The sequence below is a fragment of the Trichosurus vulpecula genome, chromosome 3 (assembly GCF_011100635.1).
Source record: "Trichosurus vulpecula isolate mTriVul1 chromosome 3, mTriVul1.pri, whole genome shotgun sequence".
In the NCBI taxonomy this organism is placed as follows: Eukaryota; Metazoa; Chordata; class Mammalia; order Diprotodontia; family Phalangeridae; genus Trichosurus; species Trichosurus vulpecula.
Genome location: NC_050575.1, coordinates 179,052,099 through 179,068,438, shown reverse-complemented (window position 1 = coordinate 179,068,438; position 16,340 = coordinate 179,052,099). Strand labels below are relative to the sequence as shown.

The 16,340-nt window shown below is 53.2% G+C and overlaps 2 protein-coding genes across 5 annotated transcripts; both read left to right on the top strand.

The window, feature by feature from the left end:
• Positions 1 to 58: 58 nt before the first annotated feature.
• On the top strand, positions 59 to 5,564 carry LIME1 (Lck interacting transmembrane adaptor 1). Its single transcript, XM_036748060.1, has 6 exons — positions 59 to 659; positions 2,536 to 2,668; positions 4,215 to 4,260; positions 4,400 to 4,487; positions 4,630 to 4,994; positions 5,252 to 5,564. Exons 2-6 carry the CDS (start codon positions 2,559 to 2,561, stop codon positions 5,534 to 5,536), a joined length of 894 nt encoding a protein of 297 aa, XP_036603955.1. The 5' UTR covers positions 59 to 659; positions 2,536 to 2,558; the 3' UTR covers positions 5,537 to 5,564.
• Positions 5,565 to 7,481: 1,917 nt separating this feature from the next.
• SLC2A4RG (SLC2A4 regulator) lies at positions 7,482 to 15,398 on the top strand. 4 transcript variants are annotated; one of them, XM_036752486.1, is made up of 8 exons: positions 7,482 to 7,973; positions 8,990 to 9,147; positions 11,067 to 11,176; positions 11,410 to 11,597; positions 11,702 to 11,802; positions 11,983 to 12,235; positions 12,323 to 12,447; positions 13,842 to 15,398. In XM_036752486.1, exons 1-8 carry the CDS (start codon positions 7,704 to 7,706, stop codon positions 13,951 to 13,953), a joined length of 1,317 nt encoding a protein of 438 aa, XP_036608381.1. In that variant the 5' UTR covers positions 7,482 to 7,703; the 3' UTR covers positions 13,954 to 15,398. The 4 variants fall into 4 exon arrangements, with proteins under 4 accessions (XP_036608381.1, XP_036608382.1, XP_036608384.1 ...); XM_036752487.1 differs by having other exon boundaries at positions 7,529 to 7,973; positions 8,993 to 9,147; XM_036752489.1 differs by lacking the exon at positions 7,482 to 7,973 and adding an exon at positions 8,529 to 8,608 and having other exon boundaries at positions 8,993 to 9,147.
• The last annotated feature ends 942 nt before the right edge of the window (positions 15,399 to 16,340 follow it).

The following is a 16,340-nucleotide window of genomic DNA, read 5'->3' as shown; positions in this document are numbered from 1 at the left end:
CCACCCCTTTCAAAAGTGGCCATGGCCATCTGGGCAAAGAAAGCAATCAGTCAGATGGGGGAAACCTTTCAGCCCCAGCTTTAATCCTTGTCCAAATGTGGTTTCTTTGTCAGAGAAAAAAAAAAAAACAGGCCAGAATAGCAAGTAAAAGAACTCAGAGAACGAGAGTGGGGCATTGAAGTTCCACCTCCAGATTGGTTGTAATTCCACCCGAGTTGGCAGTGTACAAGGTGGGTGGTGGCTTGGCTGTAGGCCTTTTGATTTACTGCAAAGAATTCATTAACTGGGCCCAGTTGGATTGAATATAGAGGGACCAAGGGTGCTGGGCTGAAACATTCCAAGCCTCCAGCAGAGGGAGCAGTGCTTTGCTAGGTTCCTCTATTCTGCAGAATGTGGATTAGGTGATAGAGGTTTAGAAACTACACAGGGTTGGGTGGGGAGATGTGCTAGGCACGGGCCCAGGAAATGAGCCTTTGGTACAGAGGGTGGGGGCTGAACAAAGAAGCTACCACTTTAGAAGACATGTTACAACTGTCCCGAAGCTGGCTGGCAGGTCCAGAGCCTCCATCCAGCAGAGTGAAGAGGAAGATAAACTAGCAGCAAGAGAAGCAGCACTGTGATCGTGGGGCCTGAAAGAGACCAGTCGAGTTTGCCTGAAAGTAAGTGCTGCATAGGCTTTTGGGTTCTATAAGAAAAGGCCTCTGGAGCCATTGGGAAGCAAAGGGGAGTTGGATCCCAGTGAGCCAGTTCCAACCATGTGCCCAAGGAGGGGACAATTAGAAAATACACTTGGTATAGAAGCTATCCCACTTAGTACTTGATGAACTTATGGTTCAAGTCAGCTAAACGTTTTCATCACCCTAAATACCAGGGTATGGATAGTACCAGATGAGCAGAGCCAATCACTTTCCAACTGTAGGGAGGGAAGAAGCAACGCCTAAAAGTTGTATATGGAGCTGAAAGGTCAAAGCCATGTGATTGCTTTCCTAGGAATTTGGGGGAGTACATCCTCCCCAGCCCTTTACTGACTCTCCAAGCAAAAACACCTTTACCAGTTTTGAGGGTGGTAACTGAAATGTCCTAGTATTGAAATCTTTTGAGAGAATTCGCCAAGTTCAGTAATTAGGCACTTCCATCCCGCTTCTTGGCCTCTTCCCTGTCACGTCACTCACTCCCCGCTAGGAACCCTGTTCTGGTAAGGGGGAGTTGCTTTCTGGATTTTAGGTCAAAGCCAGAAAATACTTTGTTCCCATTGTTGAGTTAGGAGAAGGAACCTCACCACCCTCACATCACTTCTTAAACCTTGGGGGTATGGGGTCATCAGGCAGGAAGCTGAAAAGCAGATGGTTGTATGAACGGGCTTCTCTCGCTGCCCTGTTAGGATTGCTAACAGGGAGGGGCCTCAAGCTGAAGCTCAGGATGAGGTAGCCTGCAGATCCCCCCTCTTAGCCCTGTTGCTTTCCTTGATCCCTCCATGAGATCCATTCTTCTTTATGTGTAGCTCCCTGGCCTCAGGGTTCTGAAGTTGCCAAGGCATTTTGAAGGGTGGAGAGGATGGCAGTTTCCCTCCTTTTCCAGCAGTTGGGCTTAGTGGCAGCAATAGCTGATGCCTTTCAAGGGCTTCCTCACCATTGGCCTTCTAAAGTAAATGTATTCTCATCAGAAATACTCTGGCTACACAGTTCACATGGAAGCAACGGTCAACTTCACCACTTCTTCCACCACCATCATTCCTTCCCTCTCCTTTTGCTTTCCCATTACCCCAGACAAAAAATAAGTTATAGCAGGATCTGAGATTAATGGGGCTGACCTTGGTGAACTTAGAATGATAAAATCACCTTCACCTCAGTAAGGTCTACAGGCTTTGTGGTTTGTGGGGTCAGTATGGCATGCTTGTTTGTGGTTTGGGGTGGAAACCACAACTGATTCCAGGTCAACAGGGCTTGAAATCTCCCAGGTATAATTGTTGGGGTGGGGGGAATGGAGGCTCTTTGGGGCTGTGTGGTGGGTGAGCCAATCTCACTCCTCCCCACCCCCATCTCCCACCCCCAGGGTTCCCTGAGCTTTGGTGAACCTTGGTGTAGCAGGAGTCTTTGCCATGGGGAGAAGCCTTTAGGAGAAAGATGTACCCCCCGGCTCTGTTTGACATTGTGGGGAAGCAGTTTCAGGAACACAGCTAGGCTAAACCCGACTAGAGTTTTCCTAGGCTGGGAGTGCCTCATGTAGCAACCTGATGGACTTCTGCTTGGATATAAATGGAAGTCATATGTAGATCAGTAAGGATGGCTTTTTAAGGCACCAGCTCAGACACTGTTAGCAACTCATCTACATCAGACCACAGGCAGTGGGGGAAGGGGGGCCCGAGAAGCCTTCTGGTTTCCTGTTTGCTGAGTCAGAGCATCCCCTCCCTCAGCATCCCACCATCTGCTCTTGGAGGGGGTGGGGAAGGAGTTGTATCCTTCAGAGATTCAAATTAGTATTTTCTAATTCCATTACAACTATACCATAGTTCCTGACCTGGTCCCTTCTCCACAGGCCAGAGTGCAACAGCTCCCTGCATGGCAGTGGTTCAGACTGCACCTGAGCCCCAACCCCCTCCAGCCCTTTGGGTCCTGAGCTGCCTGGCCTTGGTACTTATGCTTTGTGCCTTGTGTACCACCTGTCACAGGTATGTCTGTCCCTCTGCCACCCAGCACTTAAAGTGACTGTCATCCCAGCAGAGATTCAGTTCAATTAATCATACACACATAGGGCCTGTTGTAGGTGACGGGGAGGAGCCAGTGAGGAAGCTCTATGGGAACTCAGGCTGCTTGAAGAGTTGAGACTTGAGGAAGCAATAGAATAAGGTGCTAAATTCGGGGCACAACATATGAAAGAAGATAGAGCTTTGGTTGAGGGGATAGAGAGCTGCATGAGCTGAGGTATCCTGCACCCAACCTTTCTTCAGGGACAGAGATGTGACTTGAGCTGGTCTTGAAGGATGGCTATTATTTCAGAGCAGGGAATGGGGGAAGGAAAGTGTGGCAGAGAGGAAAATTGATGTAGCAAAAAGAACAATGAACTTGAAATCAGACGGCCCAGTTCAACACCTTTGACTATTAAAGTCACTTCTCTCCCTCCACCCACACTGGCCTCACTTCCCCCATCCATATGAAGAGAATTAGGTAATGGTTTCTAGGGTCCCTTCCAGCCCTAACATTACTGTGATCTTACTCAGTTTTCTGTAAAATGAAAGGGTTAAACTATTGAGGATTGCTAAGTTTTTTTCAAGCTGAGTACTGTGACCTCATGTCCCGACTCACAGCCCATCGTGAGGCATGCACTTTACAGATTTGCAAAGCACCCTAGAAATAGGAACTGTGATGTTGCTCCACAGAACAAAATGGGAATGAGAGATAGTGACAGAGAGAAGGAGGAAGAGGAGAAAGGGGGTGGGGAGAGACAAAGAGAGGTTAGAAGGGAGAAAAAGAGAGCTAAAAGCAGTATAAAATGATGTATATTCTGGGATAGTGAGACATGAGGCTAGGAAAGTGTCAGTTGAGCCAGAATGGTGAGGGCTTGACAGGTCAAGGAATTTGGCCTTTATCCTGTGTGCAACCACCAGATGATGAAGCCAGAGTTGTGTGGCAGGAAATATGCAGGATGAATTGAAGCAAGACAGAAAGTGGTGGTTCTAAAACTTTCCACATGACTCTAGGTAAGTAATTTCCCTTCTCTGTACCTGTTTCCTCCTCAGTAAAGTAAATGGGTTGGAAGCTTCTAGATCTTAATATTTTAGGGACAGTAACATGAATGTTGGAGAAACCTGGGTTCAGATCCTGGATTTGATAGTCAACATCAACTTGGGCAGTTTACTTAATTACTCTAAGCCTTAATTTCCTTATTTGTAAAATGGAGATGGTAATGCTTGTTACGCATACCTCAGAGGATCGTGAGGAAAGTGCTGTGCAAACCTGAAAATTTTATAAATTACTATAATCATGATACTGTGACATCAGTCAGGTATGATACTTTGCCCTTAGCCTCCAAGCCCCTCTGGTTTACTTTCTCCCCCTGCCCCTGATCTTTGTGACCAGTGGTAGTGTGGTAGAAGTCCATGGTAACTTGGGGTCTTGGCCCCTGGTGAATAAACCCCTCCCACTCAGGGCCTGAGACTCACTATCAGCAAAGATTAACCACCTTTCCCTCCCCTTCCCCCTTCTGTCCTCCTCCAGGAAGGGTAAAAGAAGGCAGCAGTCTGGGCTGAAGCTAGTGGATGTGGTGAGTGACTTTTGTGGGACAATGCTAGTGTGACATGCCCCACCCCCCCTCCTTTACATGAGCTTTGGACTTCAGGAATATGGCTCGTGGTTGAAATTGGGGGAAGTACTAATTAGATTTCCCTTCCCTCATCCCCTAGTCGTTACTGAGACAGACCCAGCTTCGTTCACTCAGCAAGTCAGACTCCAAACTGCATGAACTCAACCGGGATCCCAGGAACAGTAAAGGTGAGGGATTCTTTGTCCCTTTCAGTTCTAAGTCTTTTCCCTACCCTATCCCCAAGAGGCCAAGGAGATTATCTTCTCCCATTTCCTTCTCTCCACCCCAAGTCCCATTGTCTGTCTCCTAACTTGCTGTCCTTTCCCCTAGCCCAGCGCCCTACCAGCATTGACCTCCTATATCCACGGTGGCCAGGAGGGTTCAGGGCTGACATTCAGATGACCACAGTGCCGCCTGTCTTTCTTCACCGTGAGCTGCCCCAGCCCCCACTTGCTTCAGATTCCTTGGCCCTTGGGTCCACCTATTCCAATGTGAGGCTGGCAGCTGCCCCAAGAGCTCCCCCCAAGTCACAAAGGGGAGAGGAACAGCTGAGGATTTCAGAGAAGTTGGCAGTGGCAGAGTATGCCTGTATACAGAAGAACAAGAAAGGGGCTGAGGTGGAACCCAGCATGACAGGTCGCAGTGATTCAGTCCCTGGGGAGAGAGGAGCTCAGCAACCTGGAAAAGCAGCTGAGGTAAAGTGGGTCTGGAGGGATTGGAGAGCCCTGGGCTGGGGCAATATTGGCAGGGCTTTCCCTTGGGCAGAATAGGCATTGGGGACAGAGTGGGGGTGGCAGTGTCAGTATAGCCCTAGAGTATCTCCCCTTTCTGTTCCCAATTTCTCCTTTCTTTCCTGGTCCCCCCTCCCCCTTCCCCAAACCAAAATATAGACCGAAGAGGCCAGGATCCTCACTGGTATCCAGGTCACTCTGGTTTCTGCATTTTTCCCCAGGTGGAGGTTCTGTATTCCAAGATCAGCAGGTTAGGCCGGAAACCCTTGGAGCCCACCTGGAACAGAGCTCTCTGTAACCAGCTGGACAGAAATACTCAGGCACCCCTAGCGGAGACTGAAAATGAACAGAGCCTTAGTCTGGGGATAAACCCCTCCTACAGGGCTAGCAGTCCCACTTGGGGCAGCGATACAGGAAATGGGCCCACTGAGAATTTTTATGAAAGTATCAGTGAGATGGAGGGGCTTGGTGGGGCACAGACTCATAAGCCCTCTGAAGATTTATGAAAATGGGAATAAAGGCAAAAGGAGTCTAGTTGTGTGTGTATATGCCTGTGATCCTGGGATTGGGGGTGGAGGGACAAGGAGAGAAGGCAGTCTGAGGCTAGGAGCTTCGAAATCTGTTCCCTTCATCCCCTACCATGTTCAGGTGCTCCTTCCTTGGGCTTCTGTTTCTCCCTGAGTGCTTTTTGGATGCAGACCCCTGTATTTGAATATTATGGGACTCGGAGAGAAGGTGCAATCTGAGACAGAGGGCACAGTCTAGGAGACTGTTAATGCGTATGGACCAAATCATGCTGTGGCAATTCAGAGGAGATAAGTGAGGGGTGGGTGTTAGGGAAGGCAAGGGACAAAAGCAAGACAAGAGGTAGAGATGGAATACAGAGACAACATTTAGGAAATTCATGAGGGAACAAAATGGAACACAAGGAAAATGGAACGTTGGAATAAGATATTGGTCAGCTAACAGATCACCCTTCCTGTGCTTGAAAATAGCTTGAAGCCATGAGCTGGGAGGTCCCTCTGTCCTAGAGCCTCAGGATTGGGAACTGACCTCTAGCGAGAATTCATTCTCTGGGGGCTGGTGAACTTTGGCTATTGGAAGGAGAGGGCTAAGAAGCATAGGATTGCCCACAGCTTGCCCGTCCATAGTCCGCCCAGCCCCCACGGTTACGTAAGGTTGTTGAAAATTAACCTGGATAGCATGCCGGGCTGGCCCTAGTGAAAAGAAAAGGTGGGGGATGCTGGAATGGAGGAGGTACTTCATTCTGGGCCACAGGGTCTTAAATCCCGAGAAACACAGGAACCGGGGGTGGGGGGGCAGGTGACCTCCGCACACCTATGTGTGCTCTTCAGCCCCAACCACTACGACCTTTTTATCTCCAGGGTGCCATGTGCCCTATCTTGCCCTGAGGTCTACAAGGCCAGTGAATAGAATTAACGCTACTGTTTTAAATCAGTGTACCGGCTTCCTCATTCCTCTTCAGGGATCCATACCACTAGGCAATCTTGAAACCAGGTCTCAACTTTTGGGTATTCAAAGACTCGGATTCTCAGGAGTTCAGAGGTAGCATCGGAGGGGCACTACGGGAAAGGAAGCCTATGGGATGGATGGGGATGGCAGGGGCGTTCAGCACCCCTCCCCCAAACAGCCCTACACAGACTGTCAGTTTAAAAGTCCTTTGGTGGAACGAGCCCCCTCGGACATCCCAACACCCAGGGCCAGAAGCCCGGCAACGTCGCTCTTGGGAGCCATGTGCGTGCGGGAGATCTCGGAGAAGGCGCGGAGAGGCGGGACGGGGCGGGGACTAAGGGCAACTGTGGCCTCAAGACGCACCTCTAACGCGGGCCTGGATGGGCCAGCTGTCTGTCTAGCCCGCGCCTGGGCTCTGAGCCAGGCGGGCCCGGTGGCACAGAGAGAAATATTTTTCTTAAAGGTCTCGCAGTCTCTCCATATAAAATAACTTGACACATTAGGATAATAGATTACGGATTAGGATAGCATATCCATAGCGCCTAGCGACTGCGTGTACGTGCGGGGGGGAGGGCGCGGGAGGAGTTGAACATCTACCCTCTCAACCCCTCAGCCAGGAATCCGCGCTCCTACAGCCCTCCTTCTATTCAGGATCAAACACTGATACGGAGTAAGGACTCCCGCCCTTCCCGCTCGCTCCCTCCCTCCCTTGCGGAGCTCCTCCTCACAAAATACCGGCCGGGAGCCGGACTCTTGCCCATGGAGCGTAGCCGGAGGCGGGAGCGCGGAAGGAGGGCGGGGTAGGGAAGGAGCGAGTGCAGCGCAACACTCCGTTCTCTCCCCCTCCCCCCCCAGCACCCGGGCCAATGAGAGAGTGAGCCGGCTCCGGGCCACGTTCCATCTCGGAATGTTGATACAGAGCGCTGACCAATGGGAGCGCGCGGCAGGGGGAGGGGAGGTGGGTTGCACGCGCAGCTAGGGAGAGCTAGAGAGCGGGCGCGCGAGGGGGGCGTGGTCCCCTTGTTGCAGACCCGGGAGCGCGGCGAAGCAAGCCACCCGGCCCGGTTCCAGGGCTAGGGGCTTCGCCGGCCTGCCGGCCGGGAAGGAAACAGGGGAGTGGGGTGCACAGTGCGGGCAGGCCGTGGCTAGCCACCCCCTCCCCTGGCACAGCGGCCCGGAGCCGGCCCGGGAGCCCCCTCCATGGAGTCCCAGCGGGCTGTGGCGGCTGATAGTCGGATCTGCTCCCCGCCCCCGGGATTGACGGCTGCGGCCGCGCTTGGCTGCCCGGACTGTCCGCCGGCTAGGGGAATGTGCTGCGGTGTCCTTCCGCCCTGCAAACCGGGCCCCACCGCGGCCCCCGGCCCCGGCCCTGCGGGTAACGCCGTCTACACGGTGCTGGTGGACGAGTCTCTGCTGAGGCGGAAGGCGGGGTCGGCCCCGGCCCCCGGGAGGCCCGGACAGCTGCAGCAGGTAACTGGGCGGGGGGTCGGCGGGCAGGGCGGGGCCGGGGGCCGGGGTGGGGCGCGGGACAGTTCTGGGCCGAGGCCAGCGCTGGCTTCTGGACGTAGGTGGGGTACTGACGGGGTCGGTGCCGGGTCGGTGAGAGGGATCGGAGCGGGGACTCCTCCCGAGAAACTTTCTCTTGCTGCAAAGATGGCGTCGCAGCTGGAGGCGGCTGCAGAAAGTTTGGGCTTCGGGGGGAGGGAGGGAGGGGCGGGGGCCGGGGCTTCGAGGGAGGGAAGCGGGGGGGAGGGGAAGAGACGCTCGCCCCCCCGCCCCCGGCCTCCTCCCTCTGGTCCGGGGCGTGCTGTCAGTCACACCGCCGGGCGCCGGGTGGAAGGCGGGGCGGGCCCGGGCTGCGCGGGCTCGGGCCTGAGGAACTGGGGGAGGCGGTGTCGGAGCTACACTTCCCGCCGGCCCGGGAGAGAGGGGGCGGGGCCGGCGTCCGGGCGGCGCGAGGTGGGGAGGGCACGTGGGGGTGGGCCCTGGGGGAAGGCCCGAGGCGCTCTCTGGGGCGTGGGGGGGGGCCCTCAAACTTCCGGGCCCTGGCACCCCAGCCTATGCTGCCCTGGTGCCAGGCAGAGGGAGGAGGATTCACTTCGAAGGTGTGCCGGGGCCCCGGCCTGCAGCCCCAGGAAGTCCGTGGGAGCCGCGGGAATGGGGTGTAAAAAACCAAAAAGTGTGTGTAGGGGGTGTGAATATGTTGGGGGGGGTGTGTGTGTTGGAGATGAGGAACTCAAGGAACTCTGTGTCTGAAGAGGACTGGACTCTGAAGAAACCCAAGGGGGGAAAATGGGAATCACTGTCACATGTACCATGAAAAAGAGGATCTCCTGCGCTCTTTGCTCCTTTCTGGAACCCCAGAGTTTGGAGGGCTCTTTTCTGGGGCAGATCAGAGGACTTTAAACTTGGGAAGAATGGGGGGGGTGAAGAAGGGAGTGATCTGATGCCATTGCCTCCACTAAGCCAGGCCTGTGTTCTGTCAGCAGGGGGCTATCCATTGCACTGGCCAAGTGGGGCCAGAGGAATTGCTGCCTGGGCAGAAAGCCGAGGATCCATGGGGCCTAGGGAGCTGGGATGAGGCTGGAGACTGGGACCAGAGTGGGCTGCTGCAATCTGCATACATCCCTGTCCCCAGGCAGAGGTGAGAAGCTATCAAGGGGTTGGGAGGCCGACCTCTGACTCCCAAGTCCTCTGCAACTAGGTCTGGCGATTTCCGCTTTTCCCAAACATGAAAAGTTGTTGAGTACACTGTGTCATTCTAGGAAAAAGGGGTGTCTGGTGGGGCACCGGCAGTCTGTGCTGGAAGAGACAGTTACAGTGTTGGCAGGTGTGAGGAATGGCTCATCCTCCAAGGGGAGGCAGAGAGGGAAAGATTCAGCTTTTGGGTTCCAGACCTGTGGGTAGGTCTGTGTCCAGGCTTTTGGGCATAGAATGATGAGGTGTGCTGTCTAGCTAGCTGCCAGATTGGGAGAGGAGTAGTAGAGTGACTTGATTGGGTGACATAATAACTAGCTAACCTCTGGAGGCATTTGGGGGATGGAGGAGAAGTAGGCTGAACAGGGAGAGTGCTGAAGAGTCCAATGGAGAATTTTCTCAGGATAGCTTCTTGATCTGGCTCCTTTCCCATGGTCTGAGGCTTCAGTCCTTTTCTGTGCCCAGTGGGTCACTGAGTTGGGTGCTAAGGAGACAGGAACTCTGTTGGTTTAGTAAACAGCCAGGCTTTGGCCTGAGTTCAGAGGTTGCCCTAAAGCAGAGGTTCTTAACTTGTAGTCCATGAACTTTAAAAAAAAGAAGTTTTTTGGTAATTTTATTTCATTCTGATTGATTTCCTTGGCAGTGCTATGTATTTTCTGCATTTGAAACATTTTGAAAAGGGGTCTGTCCATAGGTTTCACCATACTGCCAAAGCGGTCAATGACACAAAAAAAAATTAAGAAGCTCTTTTCCTAATGGTTTTCTCTGGCTGCTGGGGAAAGCTGGGAGGGATTTGACAGTTCCCTGCCCTAAGATGGATAGAAATCCCTAGGACGGAGAATTCCTCATTTTCACTACTAAACTTAACCCTGTAAGTGCTGTCCTCCATTCTGGGGGAGATGGACAAGGAGAATTGCCTAGTGGGTGGTGGGGGTCACCCCCTTACTGGGTTGAATGAGGGTAGAGGAAAAACGAGGCTCTACCTCTGCACTTGGCAGGTGGACCCTGGCTAAATTCTATGGGGGTGGTGATAGATACCTCTCCACTGGTCACTGATCAGTTTTCCCCCAAGAGGCTGGGGCTGCAGACAGTCCTTCCCACTCCTCACTCCCCTCTTCCGTTTAGGCTGTTTGTTTTCAGTCTCACTATTGCATAACCTGGTTAATGTGTGATTCCTTGAGTTCCGTTCAGTCCAATGGAGTCCTCCCTCCAAGTGAGGAGGCGGGATGGGGGGGATAGACTAGGCTTACAGGAAGGGGGGGGGGGCTCTAGCTGTATTTGAGTGGCTTCAGCTCCTCTCTGGGGCCCAGTGCTCCTGTCTGCGGAATGAGCAGGTTCAGAAATGGATCTGGGTCTGTCTTGTGGCTGTGAGCTTAAGAAATCAGGCCTCAGGGGATAACAGAAATCAGATTCCTACCACCCCAAAAACATCCTCTAAAGGGAGGAGTCTCTAGAGGGGTGACTGAACCACCCTTGTCTCCCCCAACGTGATTGTGATGATTTTAGATCGGCAGCCACAAGGATGGTAGGCGGGTGTAGAGCCCAGTGTGTTTCTACATCATGGGGATGGCATATGCATATGAATGCGTGTGTGCTCGCACGTGTCAGGATGTGCACGTGTGCACCAGGCCATGGCAGGGAGAGAGGAAGGTGAGGGGCAGCCCCTCCCGAAGTTGCTCCTTATTTATCTGCCTTATTCTCCCCTCAAGCTCCGCCTAGGCCTGGGCAGACTTCCCAGCCTGGCCCTGACCCAGATGGTGTGGGCAGACACTGGCCTCTCGGCCCCGCCTCTCCCTGGTGACTGCCACCTTCTTCCAGAGTCCCAGGCAATGGAAGTAACAGATCCTCCCCACCTATAATTTGCAGATGCCCCCCAGGAAAGGCTGGGCTGGATGAAGTCATGGCTGCTGCAGTCCTTACCAGCTTGTCTACTAGCCCCCTGATTTTGGGTCCTCCCTCTGTACCCTTCAGCCCAGGTAATGACTAAGGGAATAGCTGGGGCAGGATGGGGGTGGGGGTGAGAGGGGGTGGGAAAGGTAATAAAGAAGTTCAAGTACAGGCTGGGGTCCCAGCAAGGAGGTACCATTCTAGCCCTATCAGTCTATTCTGGGAGTGATACCCTTTGAGGAGTGGGCACTGTTCTGTCTTGGGATCCCCACCTGATCCTGGGACACAAAATCTTCCTTCCTCTCTTCATTCTCTCTTGCAGAGTCTTGTTGTGATCCTTGGAAAGAGTCTTCTGCTGGACCATCTGGCAGCTACAGCAGCAGCAGCAACAGTGGAGACTGGGGCTGGGACCCCCCCAGTGACCAGTCTTCTCCATCCACACCTTCGCCACCACTGCCCCCTGAAGCTGCCCATTTTCTGTTTGGGGACCCCACACCCCGGAAGAGGAAGGTTAGCAGGCCCAGAGGAGTGGTGGGGGAGGTCGGGAGAGGAGAGAAGAGGTGGGATGGGATGAGGAATAAGTCCCTTAGATCTGACAACATTTTTCCTCCCAGAATTCAGTGAAAGTGATGTTCAAATGTCTGTGGAAGAGCTGTGGGAAAGTGCTGAGCACGTCATCTGGAATACAGAAGCACATCCGAACAGTGCACCTGGGGTATGGTCAGGAGGGTGGTGGGGGGATTGGGGGGGGACTGGTATGGCCTGTGGGGGCAGGACATTCTAGTACCCAAACATGGCACACCTCCCAGGCCAGCATGACTTGGCTCCATCTTCCTGCTTCCAGAAGGCTTGGCCTGGGCATTCCAGGCTGACCTCTGACCCTGTCCCCACTCAGGCGTCGGGCAGAGCCAGATCAAAGTGATGGCGAAGAGGATTTCTACTACACTGAGCTGGACATCAATGTGGACTCACTAACTGATGGCCTGTCTAGCCTGACTCCCATGTCACCCACTTCCTCAGTGCCCCCAGCCTTCCCCAGCTTGGATCTGCCAGTCCCAGCTCCGTCTGAGACCACAGCCATGCCCACCATTCTGAGTTCTGTGGTTCCCACCACTTTGTGCCATGTTCACACCGACCATGCTTACCAGGTACACTGAACAAGTACTTAAGATGTGGCTGTTCTCATACCTTCTTTGGAAAGGGTGGTAGAGGCTAAGCTGATATCTTTTTTCCAGGGCTGTCTGACTCCAGTCCATTCAGCTGGGATATCAGATAAGAGGCCACAACTTCCCCAACCTACAGTCATCAAGCCCCCTGTACCAGCCATGCCCTCTGGCCTCAAACCTACCACAGGCATAAGGTGAGTGTTGGCTGGATCAGGGGAAGGCTTGGTGTGGGAAGGGGGGAGGAGGCCCTCCCTTAGTCCCCAGCTGTAGCTCTTCATAGGATTGTAAAGGACTTGAGAGATCATCTATTCCAAGCCCCCTCTCCTCTTTCCTCCTCTCCGTCATTTACACACAAGGAAAAGAGAGTCAAAGATGTTAGAAGGCTTGCCAAGATTACAGAGGTAGGTTGGGATTTGAATCCAGCTCCTTTGTGCCGTGCTAAATTAGTGTCCTGAGTAATAGGAAATACTTAGTGATAATAGCTCTTGTGTGCTTAGGCCTCAGCTGTGATATGGGAGCCAGGGGCAGCAGATAGCAGTAGTAGCCTTTGGGGAGCCCATGTTCTGTTTGGAGAGAGACACTTCATGAACTTGGAACGATTAGGGAAGGGTGAAAAGCTAAGTTAAAAACTAAACCATATGGTTTAAATAATTTTAAAGGTTCATCTCTGAGGACCAGTAATCAAAGAATCTTTACTTTCATTTCTGTAACAGCAGTTAACATTTACACAATACCTTAAAGTTTGCAAAGTGTTTTTCATGTTTTATGTGATCGTCACAGGAACCCTTTGAGGTAGGTACAGTTGTTGTTATCTTCAATTAATGTGAAACTGATACCAAGAGAAATTATGTGACTTCCCCAGGGTCAAACAGCTTGTAAATAATCTTAGGCAGGATTTGAATTTGGGTCTTCCTAACTCCAAGGCTAGCCACTTTCCCAGGCTCCCTCCCTTCTATAATAGAATTTTGAGTTCAAAGCAGTGTCCCAGAAACTGTGTTGGGTAGTATAAGCACTGTTACCGTTCTACAGATGAAGAAATCAAGGCCATGAGAAAGAAAAGTAATTTGCCTCTGATCACATACTAAACAGGTGTTCGAGTCAGGATTTGAATCCAGGCCCTCCTGACTTGAAGCAGCCTTTCCACAGCATCTAGTAGTGACTTGGAGGAGACGAGCCTCGCCCTGCAGGATTAGTAGGGCAGGATTGAGGCCAAAGGAGAGGAGAAGGGATTGTGTGTTAGGGTAGCAGAAGCGTATCTCCTAATCGTGATGAATAAAGGTGGATATGTGCGGCTGGAGGCCAGGTTATCAGTTTGGGGAAGAAGGAAGGAGAACTAAATCTGGAGGCCTTGCTGCCTCAGAGTTGGTACCCAAATAGTCCTGTGAATTTCGCTGTGTGGGGAAGGTGAGGAAGAGATCCAGGGCCCTCCCTTAGGGTCTTCATACATGGTTCAGCTGAAGGTGGGCCCAGAGGAGAGACCAAGATTGTTCATGTGGTTGTGTAGACAGGGAAGCCTGTCTCCACCTAGGACCAAGCTTCAGGGAAACCTTGGGGTTCGGGAGCCTCAACTTGCCCCATCCTTCCTCAGGAAGCCTCGGGGTGAAGCCAAGAAGTGCCGGAAGGTGTATGGGATGGAAAACCGGGACATGTGGTGCACGGCCTGTCGCTGGAAGAAGGCCTGTCAGCGGTTCCTCGATTGAAGCCCAGCTTGATCCAGCCCTACCCCTAACCCCATTTCTTGCACAGTTTGCACTGCAGGTGCCTTGAAATCCCCGCCCTGTCTGGGAAGCTGTTCCCTTCTCTCATGACTTGGGGGCAGCTCTTCTCCCCAGCCCCTATGGGGTCTCCAGAAGGCCCGTCCTCCAGCTGAGGATAGGTGGCACAGCCTCTGAACTCGGCCCCCCTTGCTTTTTTAAAAAAGGAAATAAGCTATTGTCCTCTTACCCCTCCCCTCCTGTCACCAAAGGGCAGGTGGATCGGAGGTGGTGCCCCGAGACGATTCTTTCTCCCTCCCTTACCTCCCCCTGCCGCGTTTGCACGTGTGGGCGGGACGTATGTGACAACTCAAAAGTGCCTGAGGAAACCAGCAGTTTGCACTAAAACGCCGAGGGTCGCGGCCGGCCCCTTTCCCACCCTTTTTCTGGACTGCACGTGCAGTGGGGGGCCGCGAAGCTGTGGACCCTGGTGAAAGGAGCCTGAGCCTATCTCCAGCAGTCGCCCTGCCTGCGTGTGGCCATGATCATCTTTCGCTTTAGGGGCAGGAGGGGCTTCCCTTTGCCCCCGTGTACGTGTGTGTCGTGTCGTGTCGTGTGTCTGGTCTGTGTAGTGTGTCAGACTCGCTGGTGCCTGTCCCTTCGGAAGGGAATTTCTGGGTCTCCCAAGAGATGGACTTTGCGAAAGTAGGCGGTGTACGCGTAGGCGAGGAAGGCAAAGCCGTTTTTAAAGATTTTACACCTTCGCGCGGGCGACTCGAGGAGGTGCGAGGAGGCGGGGGTCTGGCCACACCTCTGCTGCTGGGGCTCCGCCTCCTCTGCCTCTCCCCCTGGACCTGAGGCCGGGGCGGGGCGGGAGGGCACAGCTGCTTCACGCCCACGGCCCCAGGGGTTCCAGCTGTGCACTCCGCCCCCGCTCGGAGCCTCCGGCGCCGGCTCCGGTCCCGGGGAGGGACTAGTTGCGGGGGCCGAAGCTGGCCGGCGGCCCCTGGCGTCCAGTCCCCGCCTCCACGAGAGGGACGGTGTCTAATGCACTTTGAAGGGGAGCCCGGAGAGGGCTCCGGTCTCAGTCGGGGCGTCTCTCCCGTGCTCCCTGCCCCCTCGGTGCCGCCCTTTAAGGGGCTCTCGGCCTGGGCCCTAGGATCAGGAATCACATTCCAAACTTCTTTCTTTGCAAACCGGTTTTCTTGAAACTTTCTCCTGCTAAACTAACGATGTTAGGTCTTCACTGAGTGTTTGAAGGGAAAGAAAATTGCACTGTCCGCGGGGTCCCCTCCGGCTCCTGTTCTTGGCCGGGCTGGCGGGGGTGGAGTCGCGCGGACACTGTACCATGTAGGAGAAGCTCAGGTCTCTCGCTTTTGGCCCTCTTTTACACAACTGTATCAGGGCGAGAAAAGAAAGTAAAGTGTTTTCGGTGTTTTTTTTTTCCAGAAGTTGTGTGGGTTTCGGGTTTTTTTCGCACAAAAATAGGAGGGGGGCAGGGGGTGAAGCGTATGGCTGGGGCTGGTCACGTGCGAGTGTTTGTGCCCCGCCCAGGGCCCCCAGCCTAGGAGCGCGGCCCTTGGCTTCCCTCTGCTGGTCGGCTCTGCGTAGTCTGCAACTTGGTTGCTGGTTGCTGGTTGGGGTTGCTGGTTGCAGGCTGCGCGTTCCAAGGAATACTCGGGTGTCCCGCACCCCCCATTTAATGGAGTTTAATGGTTCGGGATAAGCCGGTGGCGGGAGACCCAGGACCTATGCTGAACGGGGATGACTACCACATTCCTATCTTGAATACTGGTTAAGTGATAACTTCCACTTGTTCAGCTCATCCATAATTTTAAAGGACGACCATTCTATTGAGCACACGGTATTGCCGTAGAGCCGAGGCTCAGTCCTTCAGTCATCCGTGGCCACTCCATATGCCCCGAGGGACCAGGGACAGAAGGATATTCTATAAGACGGTGTGCTTGTTCTCCTGGCCTTTGGACCATCCCGCAATCTTTATTAAATACTGAGTTTAGCAAAGAAGGTAAGATGAACGGACATCCAAGGAATTCAAAGGCTAGAGTTGGACAAGTCTGATCCTTTAAGCTTAGAGAACTGAAGAGATTCTCTAACACGGTCCACCACATTTAGTACTTAAGAAACCGAAGGAAAGGAGTGAACACTTATTTTGGGCTAGAAAGTCCCCCTTTGAAAAGCGGAACCTGAGTAAACTTCCGGGTGAAGACATGAGACTAGATTTTAGAGGTCACCCCTTCTAAATCCCTCATTTAACAGATGAGGGACCTGTCTGGAGAGATAAGATTTACTAAAAGTCATAAAGGGGCAGAGGTAAGATTCAAACCCAGGCCTTTTGGCTGCAAATACAGCACTCCCCTGAATGTGGGTATATT

What these genes read in the sequence shown, in the direction of transcription:
- LIME1 (XM_036748060.1), top strand. Translation starts at nt 2,559, where the DNA reads ATGGCAGTGGTTCAGACTGCACCTGAGCCCCAACCCCCTCCAGCCCTT. An exon ending in GGCTGAAGCTAGTGGATGTG is followed by an intron (nt 4,261 to 4,399) that starts GTGAGTGACTTT and finishes CTCATCCCCTAG; the next exon opens with TCGTTACTGAGACAGACCCA. An exon ending in GGATCCCAGGAACAGTAAAG is followed by an intron (nt 4,488 to 4,629) that starts GTGAGGGATTCT and finishes CCTTTCCCCTAG; the next exon opens with CCCAGCGCCCTACCAGCATT.
- SLC2A4RG (XM_036752486.1), top strand. Translation starts at nt 7,704, where the DNA reads ATGGAGTCCCAGCGGGCTGTGGCGGCTGATAGTCGGATCTGCTCCCCG. An exon ending in GGCCCGGACAGCTGCAGCAG is followed by an intron (nt 7,974 to 8,989) that starts GTAACTGGGCGG and finishes GTGTTCTGTCAG; the next exon opens with CAGGGGGCTATCCATTGCAC. An exon ending in CCACACCCCGGAAGAGGAAG is followed by an intron (nt 11,598 to 11,701) that starts GTTAGCAGGCCC and finishes TTTTCCTCCCAG; the next exon opens with AATTCAGTGAAAGTGATGTT.